Raw genomic sequence first — 12,062 nt, forward strand, 5'->3', positions numbered from 1 at the left:
TTAAAGGGGTGCGCCACCATGTCCGGCTTCCTTCCTATTTTTTTAAAGATTTTTTTTTTTTTTAAGCTGGGCTGGTAGCACATGCCTTTAATTCCAGCACTTGGGACGCAGAGGCAGACAGATCTCTGTGAATTCAAGGCCAGCCTGGTCTACATAGTGAGTTCCAGGTCAGCTAGGGCTACAGGGAGATCCTGTCTCAAAAAAACAACAAAAAAAAATTATTTTTAATTATATGTATGTGTGTGAGTCTGTGTGTATGTGCACGTGAGTGCAAGTCAGAGGCATTGAATCCTTCTAGAGTTACAGGTGGTTGTGAGCTGCCCAATGTGGGTGCTAGGAACCAAACTCAGGTCTGCAAAAGCAGTATGTGCTCTTTTTAAAAAATATTTTGTTATTTTTATTTTATATGTATTAGTGTTTTATATGCATGTACCTAAGTGCACCCATGTCATGCAATGCCCATGGAGGTCAGAAGAGGGCATAGGATCCCCTGGAACTGGAGTTACAGACAGTTGTTAGCTGCCAAGTGGGTACTGGGAACCTGGGTCCTCTGTAAGAGCAGTCAGTGCTCTTAACCTCTGATCCATCTCTCCAGCCCCCCAGTATGCCCTCTTAACCACTGAGCCACCTCTCTTCTCTGACTTCTCCTACCTTTCTTTTTTTTTTCCTGAGATTCGATATAGCCCTGGAATCTGCTTTGTAAACCAGGCTGGCCTTGGACCCACAAAGGTCTATTAGCCTCTGCTTCCTGAGTACTGGGATTAAAGCTATGCACCAACATACCTGGTCCAAACTCCCACCCTTCCTTTTAAAAATTTATTTATTTATTATTATTGTGTGTACATGTACATGAGTGTTGGGGGAAGTGAGTATATAAAAATCAGAGGACTACTCTGTGAAGTCAGCTCTCTTCTTCTACCTCTGTGTGGGTTCAAAGGATCGAATTCAGGTCTCCAGAGTTACAAGGCAATCACCTTTACTTCCTGAGCCATCTCACTGGTCCAGTTCCTACTTTTTAAATGCCTCATAATTTCTTGAAGCCTTGGAAATATGCTCAAACCATATCCTAAGGATAGCACTGAGTAAGGCTCAAGATCTTTGTGGGTTCAGAGAAGAGGGAATGGATCTGAGAAATATATAGATGGAATCCACTGGAGCGAATCTCATGTCTGACTGGAAGTGGAAGTAAGGGAGAGAAGAGTTGGGGCTTCATTCTGGGTGCTAGTGGATGACAGCTTGGAACTAAAGTAACAGAGGCAGGTTTGGGGAAGGGAGAGACTGGCTTCAGATGTGGTGGGTTCGAAATGCCCCATGTAGAATATGTGGGTAGGAACAATTTGGCCAGGCTGAGCCGGAGGGTCTATAGCTAATATGTGGTGGGAAATGGGAGAAAAAATTACACTGTACATGAAGAAAGGAAGGGAGAGGTGGGGGCCCAGCCTGCAGAACATGGGTGCCTTGGAGAACCTGCCCAGGAAAGATCCAGGTTGAAAATTGAGGGAGAGGAGCATGGGAAGGAAATGGAGCCCCAGACTGTGGGAGGCTGGCCTTGAAGGACTTCCTCTATTGAAGAGGCCTTGCCTGTTGAGCCAGAAGGTGGCAAGTCTCCATTGCTTGTTGGGAAATAGCCCAGTCTTACCTTTGTGGTGATAGTAATCCACAGCTGGAGAGTAGGAGGGAGATGGACTGATTTAGGGTTAGCCTGTGTTAAGGAAGGTGCTGAGGAACTGTAAGGCAGGTGACAGGCTCCAGGGTATGGCTCTTTAAAAGGATGTGTCAGATATGGAGCAGAGATAGAGGACATTGGGACTGGGAAATTTTTTGGGGGGGGGTCTCATGTAACCCAGGCTAGCCTCAAACTCACTATGTTGTTGAGGATAGCTTTGAACTTCTGATCCTCTTGCCTCCACCTCCAAGTGCTGCGATTACAGGCATGCACCACAGAGACTGGGAACTGAAGGGTTGGTAAAGTGACCATTGTGGCCACCAGGGGCAGCCATGGAACCTGAATGGATTGCCATGGAACTGAAAATAAACCAGGAGACCCAGGTTTCTATGTGCCTGAGTGCTAATTGTATCGGCAGCTCTGCTTTTATGCTCATACTAGTGAGACTCACATGTCTGCAGAGCTGAGCAATACTAAAATGGCTTCCCATACTTGTGAGAACCACAGTCACATGTTTACAGAACACTGAATAATAATATTATGGCTTGAATATAACAATTCAGCAAAATAAGATGAGCACAACCACATTATCTCCATGTTATGTCTACTTAGGAGGTCAGTATGTTTCATGAGAAACTAGAGGGGGCGAACCAGCATCCTGGAGCTATCTCCCCAGGAAGCATTCTTGCATAAACTTTCTCATGAGACACGGGGTTCCCCAGACATACGTGCTCAAGGTTCAGCTTAATTCACCAAGCATTTTTTTTTTTTTTTTTTTTTGGTCTTTTTGAAGCAGGGTCTGCCTGTAGCCCCAGCTGTCCTGGAACTCACTATGTAGACCAGGCTGGCCTTGAACTCAGAGAGATCCGCCTGCCTCTGCCTCCCAAGTGCTGTGTACAGGCGTGCATCACCACACCCAGCTAAGCATATTTTTAAAGTCATAGGAATGCTATTTCACAGTGCCTTCAGACCATGACTGAGACTGCCCAATTCAGGTTTGGTGTAGGCAAGAACAGGCATTTTAAAGAATATAGAGTCTGTAGTTGAGGCCTGGAGAATGGGGATGATAGAAGGGTGTCCCAAGGGATGGATTCAGTTTTAGAGTTCCAGATTTTTCTATTCAGCCAAAGAAATGAGCTCTGTGACTTTCACTCTGGCTTTGTGAAGTTGAATAGCCAAATGCCCCCCTCAGCATTGTTTTGACACAAGTCCCTAGAATTATACATCATGTGATCATGTCAGATCTAATGAGGCTTAACAGTTCAGAGTCATGAGCAGGCATTACTTCAGAATTGTCACTTTCAAACACAAACGTTCTGAAAGTATTTTGAGTGAAAAATCTTCATATGTGCTTGATAGGTTGAAATTCTATCAACAAAAATAGAAATGTGTCATTATCGCAGGAGTATGATGTGTTTCCACAATGAATGGTGACTGAGACCAATCGCTTCTTTTTTGTTTTGCTGTTGTTTTATTTCTTTGTTTTGAGACAGGGTCTCCCTGTAGTCCCAGCTGGCCTAGAACTCACTATGTAGATTAGGTTGGCCTCAGTCTCACAGAGATCCACCTGCTTTTGCCTCCTGAATGCTGGGGTTAAAGGTGTGCGCCACCATGCCTGGCTTAGCTTTGCATAGCGAGCACTTTATCCTGAGCCAATCTCCCCAGCCCTGAGAGCTGACAACTCTCTACATGAGTTTAGCATCCCATATCCAAAATGCTTAGGATTTAAAGGGTTTCAGACTTAACAGGGTTTTTGTTTTGATTCCAAAGCTTTGGAATATTTGAATAAATTTTACCAGTTGAAGACCCTTAATCAAAAGATCCAAAATCTGAAACAAACACTCCAAATCCAAAACTTTTTGAGCATCATATTGCCAGGACTGAAGATATCTTGGATTATAGATGCTAAACTTGTATGAAAAGAGGTGTTAGGTTCCCCAGACCTAATTTGTTCTCACCAAATAATCTTCCAACAGGTTTTATAAGACTGTTCCTTATAGTTTTAGATCTGCATAGAGTAAACAAATTTTAGCAAAAATACTTGTCAAAGCAACTGCAAAGAACGGCAGCCATTTTGGGGGCTGGAGAGATGGCTCAGCAGTTGGGATCACTGACCACTCTTGCAGGGGACCCAGGTTCAATTCCCAGCACACACATTGTGGCTGACATCCATCCGTAACTCCAGTTCCAGGGGTTCCAATGTCTTCTTCTGACCTCCACGGGTATTGCATGACACAAGTGAACTACATATATACAGGCAATGCACTCATACACATAATATAAAAATACACATAAAAATAATCATAAAAAAATACTTTTAAGAATGGCAGCCATTTATAATACTTGGAAACAAAGAAGTTTTGAGGGCTTCCCAAACTAAGAATCTAGATCCAACGTGGTTGCAGTGTTCTCCACTGCTTGTAATCCCCACACTTAGGCTGAGAGAGGAGGATCTTGAGTTCAAGGCCAAACATGGCTAAGTAGACCCTGGGTCAAAATAAAAAAGTAAAACTTCCTCCCAGGAAAATATCATTGAAAACAAATTTCTGTAATTATAATATTTAGTGCTTAAAAGTTTAGTGATTGTATAAATGACACAAATTGCAAATGATATCCAGAAATGCAAAATAGGAAGTACCTGGGGGGGATGTGTATGCGTGTTGGGGTGTGTGTGTGTTTGTGCCCCTATGTCTGCAGGTGTGTGCATACTCAGGCCAGAAGAGGGCACTGTCTTTCCCTACCACTATCTACCTTATTTATTTGAATTAGAGTGCACGCTGGCAGCCAGCAAACCCCAGTGATCCTCCTGTCTCCGCCTCTCAAACAGACCTGGGCTTTTTATGTGTGCTGGGTTCCAAACTTCAGTTCTCAAACTTGCAGAGCAAGCACTCTTATCACTGAGCCATCTCCACAGCCCCAAATATCCTGCATTAACTATGCTGAAATGATGATCGTGTCTAAGTTACAATGTCAAATGTCCAAAATTTGGTTGCTGTTAATAACATCATCATAACTCAGTAGTTTCACTCTAACTGTAGGTTTATTTATAGATCCTTGGGCTAATTTCATGCTGGTGAGCCTCAGCTTTGCCTGTGGGAGTGCACCAGACCGTTGGTTCACATCTAGTTAGAGAGAAGAGGGAAGACGTCAACACTACAGAAGCCACAGCATATTTGCTTGCTGAAAGTCATGAGTAGGTTCTGGAAGCCAATGGAATCTTCGTAGGTTCCTAGCTAGAAAAGGCCATGGAAGGAGCCCTCTCAGGAAGAACTGTCAGGATCAAGAGATTAAGCCCAGGACCTCTTGCTCTCTTTCAGCCTTGCATTCTGGAACGTCTAAGTCCTCTTCTCTTCCCTCCTACGGCAGGACCACTCTGAGCCGGGTAAGGCCTCAAGTCCAAGCAGGGGCTGTGTGGGAGAGGTGTGCATGTGCTGTGCTTCTGAGTGGACAAGCACCTGGACATCCCAGGTAGAGGGGAGATCCTCAGAATAAAGAAGACTGATGGGGAATGCCCCCAGCTCTCTCTGAATCTCTTGTATCCCTTCCTAGCTACAGTCCACAGACTTCAGCCCATCGGGGAGTGAGGCTGGGAGCCCAGGTGAGAAGTGGGGCCACATGTTGCTGGAAGCTGGGAAAGGAACCTCCACAGGCTCCATAGACAGCCTGTGTCGGATGTTGGGAGTGGTCTGTCTGTTCAAGGTCAGGTGAGAGGGTGCAGCCCCCCAGAGCTGCCTCTGAACCATGGCTCTTGTCTCTGCAGGCCTGCAGGTGAGTGCCCCCTGGAGGGGAGCAGGAGAAGCACAAGAAGCCAGGGCCAGGCACCTGCCCTGGCAGGGAGGGGGGTGTGGGGCCTAGAAGTTGCCTGGTGAAGATCGAAGACACCAGGGGTAAGGATGGGAAGGTCCCCCTGCCCCACTCTGGCTCACTGCGGCTTTGGTCTCCCCAGAATGGAGAGGGCCAGAGGGGGAGGATGGACCGGGGGAACTCCCTACCCTGTGTGCTGGAGCAGAAGGTGAGGGCAGGGGACCTGGCCACCTCAGAGGGTGGGCTTCAGGGGGGTGGTGAAGCCCACCAAACTGAATGCGCTCAGGGTGCTCTGGAGATGACAAGGGGGTGGCAGTAGGGACGCTGAGGGAGATGAATGGCAAAATGGCATGAACCCCAGTGGCCTCTGCAGGTTGACAAGGGGGCCTGGGGAGTCAAAGGGGTTTTGAGGATAGGAGACTGAACCTAAGAGGGCCCTTTCTGCCTCTGCAGATCTATCCCTATGAAATGCTGGTGGTGACCAACAAGGGGCGAACCAAGCTGCCTCCAGGTGTGGACCGCATGCGGCTTGAGGTATGTAGGAAGATGCATGGGATGGGGGGGTGTCCAGTGGGGCATCCCCTTGTTCTGCTTGGTGTAGGGGCTACCAGCAGGGTTCCCTCACTCTAAACAGTGTAGCAGCTACCTCCTTTATCACTCAGCTGCCTGTGTCTCCCCACAGAGGCACCTGTCAGCAGAGGACTTCTCGAGGGTCTTTGCCATGTCTCCTGAGGAGTTTGGCAAGCTGGCCCTGTGGAAGCGGAATGAGCTCAAGAAGAAGGCCTCCCTCTTCTAACAACCCTGTCAGCCTGCCCTATCCATGAAAGCACCTTTCCACTGCTGCTTCAAGGCCCTGGAGCTGGGACTATGAGACCCCACAGTGTCCTCTTCCTCTGCCGGCTGGGAGCAGCGGGAGGCAGGGCAGAAGCCATGAGCTCTGTTCCTCAGGGAGAGAGAGCCAAGACCTCTGCATTCCCAGAGTTGTGAGGCACGGACTTCCTTCCCCACAATGGGCCAGGGGCCTCACTCTGTCTCTGGTCCCCACTGCCTAGCCAAACCCAGCCTGGACTCCAGCACACACACAGTCAATGTTTGCATCCTCTCCCTGCCTGTCACCCCACATAAAGGTCCCTAGAAGAGGGTGAAGAGAAATGAAGGGGGACTTAGTGGTGAGGCCTGTCTGCTGTCCTGCACAGGGGAGTAGACTCAGAGCCAGGCAGGGGCAGCTCTGGGACCCTGTGTCTGCCCACCCAAGGGTTCTAGTCCACTCCACTCCTGACAGCTCCCTGCTCAGGGGCCTGCTACTTTTCTGACTGGCAGGAGCAGGCTCCAGCTGGGCCTCCAGCAGGGAGGTCAGCCTCCTTCCAGCTTGCCTGACCTTTACTTGCAGTCCCCTAAGCTTCAAAGCCTCTTGCTCCAGCCCCAGGGCTTCCCTAGAAACTGTGGCTGAGAGCAGAGATGTTGCCTACAAACTGCCTAACCACCACCAGCCTCCAGGCAAAGCCAGCTAGGATGCATCCTTCTAGCACCTGCCCAGGGACCGCTAGCCAGGCCTCAGCCTCCCTTAGATGGAATCAAGAGGCCTAGCTTGGGGCATCTCTGAGAGTCCTGGCTCCCAGGTCCCCTCATTCCCATGCATCCCCCACTGTGCTCTCTACAGAATGTAATTTATTGGGGCACCCCTGCTGCTTTCCTTACCTGACTCCCTGCCCTACCTAGTTGCACTCCCAGCCCCCTGTCTCTCCACATACATACGTGTATATAATTATATATATATATATTTTGCCTAGGTTTGGGTTTTGTTCCTGCCCAGACCCTGGCATTCCCTGTCCACTGTGTGTGTGATCATGCTGGGTGGGGTGACTCTGCTTGGAATTAAAAGGTTGCATTGGGTCCCTAAATCTATTTGAATTTATTTGTTCTTCTTTTTCCCCATTTGGGGTCAAACCCAGGGCCTTGCATATGTAGACAAGTACTGTAAGACTGAGCAATATCCCTAGCCCTTTTAAAATTTTTTTTGGTTTTTTTGAGACAGGGTCTCCCTATGGCCCCAGTTGCCTGGAACTCACTATGTAGGCCAGGGTGGTCTTGGTCTCAGAGATCCATCTGCCTCTTTTTTGGTCTTTTTGAGACAAGGTCTTCTTGTAGTTCCAGCTGGCCTGGAACTCTCTGTGTAGACCAGGCTGGCATTGAACTCGAAGAGAGCTGCCTGCCTCTGCCTCCCATGCTGGGATTAAAGGCATGCACTACCATACCCAGCCCTTTTAAAATTTTTAAAGACAGGCTTTCACTAAATTGCCCGGGCTGGATTTGAACTCCTAAACCCAGGCAATCTGAACATTTTTGGTTTTTGTTTGTTTGTTTTTGAGACAGGGCGTCTCTATGTAGCACTGGAGGGCCTGGATCTTACTATGTAGCCCAATCTGGCCTGCAACTCACAGAAAATTTCTGAACTTTTGATTCTCTTGCCTCAGTGTCCTAAGTAGCTAGGATTACAGGCCTGGGCCACCAACCTGAACTACCAGTTCATATTTTGTCTTGTTTTTGTTTTGTTTGCTATGATAAGGTCTTGTGTATTGAAAGCTGCCCTCAGACTCGCTAGCCTTGAACTCCTGATCCTGCCTCTGCCTTCCAAGTGCTGGGACCACAGGCATGAAACACACATTTGTGGCCCTTTTTCTTTTTTTGAGACAGGATCTCAGATAGGCAGGCTTCAAATTTACCATGTAGCCAAGGATGACTTTGAACTTCTGGTCTTCCTTGCCTCTACTTTTTTTTTTTTTTTTTTTTTTTGGTCTTTTTGAGACAGGGTCTCCCTGTAGCCCCAGCTGGCCTGGAACTTGCTATGTAGACCAGGCTGGCCTCAAACTCAGAAATCTGCCTGCCTCTGCCTCCTGAGTGCTGGGACTTAAGGCAGTGTGTGCCACCATGCTGGGCTCACATTTGTTTTTTAGAAGCCATGAGCCCTGAGTTAGAGGGACAGATGAATCAGGCTGAAGAAGCAATGGGAGAAAGGTTTCACCTGAGTTGGGGCGGGGGGAAGCGGGAGGCATCATAGTTTCCCGAACTCTAGGCCACAGAAGCAGGGGCTGGCCCAGGCAGTGTTCCATTTAGCACCTCTCCAGGGGATGGTAGCATAGTAGCACTTTGGTGGGAAGTGAGACAGAAACCTGTGTTTCAGGGCTGGAGGGAACTTGAAAAAGGGTCTTAGAAGACCACCTCAAGTTCATTGGCCTCTGGCCTGATGGCACCCTCCCTCAGGACCCAAGGTACTCACTGTTCACTGGGGAGACCCAGTAACTGGGTGTGTGGTGAGATGACTGCAAAGGAATGGGCAGAAGAAACTGAGGGATGGAGATATGGTGAATGACTAGCAGGGGCAAGGGTTAGGTGGAGCTAGAGGAGGAGGTGGTCACTGAGGCTCTGCCTTGGCAAAGCCTCCCAAGTTGAAGAATCATGGAGCTACATGTCTTGGTGGGGCTGAGTGTGCAGCTTTGATTGGAAGATCAAAACCAAGATTGGACGTGTGGGTACTTGTGAGGAGAAGATGATCTGCCTAAAAGGAAAGTGGATCAGAATTACTCACACTGAACAGTGATTTTATTATTTTTCTAAAGCTGATTATGTAGCTGAAGAGTACCTTGAATTTCTCATCTTTACTTCTGGAGTTCTGGGATTACAGGCAAGCACCATCACACTTGATTTATTTGGTTCTGGGATTGAACCTGGGGCTTTGCTAGGTAGGCACTCTATCAACTAAGCTACATTCCCAGACTCCAAAGACTTTTTTTGGGGGGGTCTTTTTTGAGACAGGGTCTCACTGTAGCCCCAGCTGTCCTGGAACTCGCTATGTAGACCAGGCTGGCCTTGAACTCACAGAGATCCACTTGCCTCTGCCTCCTGAGTGCTCAGATTAAAGGCGTGCACCACCACGCCCGGCTAACTCCAAAGATTTTAAGTAAAGTTGTTTTGCTTCAACAACATTGTTTTACCCTTGGAACAAACTTGAGGCCAATAGGACAGATTATTTTAATGTTTCCAGCAAATAATAGAGACATTTGTGGAATATGGACATTGTAGAATAGAGACATTTTACATGAAGCCCAAAGCTATATACAAGCAATGAAAATGTTGGGGAAGATAATTTCCTGTTTTTTTCTTTGGGGTGTTCTGGGATTCAAACCCAGGGTCTCATGCATGCTAGGAAAGCATTCCACCACTGAGCTACACCCCCAGCTCACTAGCCCTGGAGATGTAGAGCTATTTTTCCATGACTGGGCTCCAGACACACTAACACACCCAGTGAATGTGTGGAGGTGACCCCTATGTGGGACATTAGGGATACAGCAGTGACCAGTGCAACCCCTGTCCATTCAGAGCTCACAAGCCATTGGGGAAAATGTCACAGTCACTGATCACTGAAGGGTGCTAGAGGTAGTGTGTGATCAGTGACCAGTGGACGGAAAATGTTTGTGGTAGAACCTGACTGGATCCTAAATCCTAAAGGATTTTAAGTTCTTGAGAATTAGAACCCCTCAATGTGAGGCTCTTAGCCCCAAAAATAAAGCCTTAGAGTCCCCATGCTTCCTTCCCACAACATACACACAGGTATGTAATCTGGAAGACTAGCTCAATGATTTCCAAAGCTTTTGTTTCATTTTCACATCTTACTTTTTGGTAATTGGAAAACATGAGTTGAGGGCTGCAATACAACTCAGGTGGTAGAGTGCTTGTGGACCATGCAAGAGTACCTGGGTTCTTGCCTCAGCACTGCATGTACCAGGTATGGTGGCACATGCCTGAATCCCAGCACTGTGGGGGTAGAGGAAAGGAGGATCAGGAGTTCAAAGCCATTCTCAGCTTCTTGGTGAGTTTGGGGCTAGTCTGAGCTACATGAGGTTATCTCAAGAAAAGAAGAGTTGAACTTTACAGTTAATTATGAAATCAATGGAAAATGAAGTCTCGCACACACAAAAAAGTAGGTTAAGTAAAAGGTTACATATGATAGCTGTGCTGTTTTTGTTTTGTTTTGTTTCATTTTTTGAGACAGGGTCAGCTCCAGCTAGCCTGGAACTATGTAGATCAGGCTGGCCTCAATCACACAGAGATCCCCCTGCCTCTGCCTCCCAAGTGATGGGATTAAAGGTGTGCACCACCACTCGTGGCCTTACTTTAAAAAAAAAATTATTTTTTATTTTTATTTATTTAAAAATTTTTATTTGTTGTTTTTATTTATTGTTTATGTGTATGAGTGTATTGCCTGCATTTATGGTAAGTGCACCCATGTCATTAAATGTCCACAGAGGTCAGAAGAGGGCATCAGATTCCCCTGGAACTGGAGTTATGGACAGTTGTGAGCCACCTTGTTGCTGGAAACTGAACCCAGATCCTCTGCAAGAAGATCTTAAGTGCTTTTAACCACTGAGCAATCTCTCCAGCCCTTATTTCTTTTTTCTTTAAAGATTTATTTTTTATCATTTTTAATTGTGTGCGTGTATGAGGAGCTATGTGCACCTGAGTACAGTGCCCTGGAAGGCCAGGGCCTTCTACAGTCGTGAGCTGCTGGACACAGATACTGGGAACCACTTTTTTAAAAAAGCATTAAGCAAAGGCTAGAGAGATGGCTCATTAAGAGCACTTGCTCTTCCAGAGGACCCGAGCTCAACTCGAGTGCACGTACACACTCCCCAACCCCCACCCAACCGCCACACATACACATAATTAAAAAAAAAAATTTCTTTTTAGGGGGCTGGAGAGATGGCTCAGCGGTTAAGAGCACTGACTGCTCTTGCAGAGGACGTGGGTTCGATTCCCAGCACCCATATGGCGGCTACGAACCGTCCTTTAACTCCAGTTCCAGAGGGGAATCCGAAGCCCTCTTCTGACCTCCGCGGCATTGCACGACACGGGTGCATTCATATACATGCAGGCAATACACCCATACATATAAAATATAAATGAGAAAAAAAAAACTTTAAAAAACCGCTTTTTTTTGTTGTTGTCTTTTTGGAGACAGGGTCTCCCTGTAGCCCCAGCTGTCCTGGAACTCATTATGTAGACCAGACTGGCCTCGAACTCACAAAGATCCGCCTGCCTCTGCCTCCCAAGTGCTGGGATTAAAGGCGAGTGCCACCACGCCCGGCTTTAAGACCGTTTTTAAAAGTACTAAGCAACAGGTGAAATTAATATTAGCGATATACTTTAACTCAGTATTCCTAACTACGTTTAAACGTGTCATCAATATATAGGGTGGGGGGTTATTTAACCTTTCTTTTCCCCCTTGTGTTCACATTTTGGAGTGACCCTGAACAGCTTAGCAGCTAGACCTGGGACACTTCAAGCGCTCCACGGCCACGCGTGGCCGGCGGATACTGCGCTGGGCAGAGCTTGGGGGATGCAGCCGAACGAGAAGCCTCCCGCTGTCCCTTGAAGGGGCCTTCCTGGAGGACCCGCTCGCAGGCAGCACAAGCCGGGAGTGGGCAGCCTCTCCGCGACCTGGCCCGGGACGGAGCGCACGCGGAGCGCCCCCAGCCGGCGGGTCGGAGCGTAGCTCCAGGACCGACCCCGCCTCCCTCCCGCCCGCCCGGCGGGC

The 12,062-nt window shown here is 47.8% G+C and overlaps 1 protein-coding gene across 4 annotated transcripts in view; it reads left to right on the forward strand.

Annotated features, from left to right (window-relative positions):
• The window catches only part of Dmtn (dematin actin binding protein), a 35,789-nt gene extending 28,414 nt beyond the window's left edge, over positions 1-7,375 (forward strand). For 3 of the 4 annotated variants that reach the window (XM_017802604.2, XM_008850282.3, XM_008850293.3), the window contains 6 exons: positions 4,984-5,048; positions 5,216-5,264; positions 5,427-5,434; positions 5,613-5,678; positions 5,924-6,004; positions 6,153-7,375. In XM_017802604.2, coding sequence (XP_017658093.1) covers positions 4,984-5,048; positions 5,216-5,264; positions 5,427-5,434; positions 5,613-5,678; positions 5,924-6,004; positions 6,153-6,266 — 383 coding nt within the window. In that variant the 3' untranslated portion in view covers positions 6,267-7,375. The remainder of the gene's footprint in view (positions 1-4,983; positions 5,049-5,215; positions 5,265-5,426; positions 5,435-5,612; positions 5,679-5,923; positions 6,005-6,152) is intronic. The other variant, XM_008850289.3, reaches the window with a different exon arrangement.
• The last annotated feature ends 4,687 nt before the right edge of the window (positions 7,376-12,062 follow it).

Source organism: Nannospalax galili, unplaced genomic scaffold (assembly GCF_000622305.1).
Source record: "Nannospalax galili isolate Female #2095 unplaced genomic scaffold, S.galili_v1.0 scaffold291, whole genome shotgun sequence".
NCBI classification, from domain to species: domain Eukaryota; kingdom Metazoa; phylum Chordata; class Mammalia; order Rodentia; family Spalacidae; genus Nannospalax; species Nannospalax galili.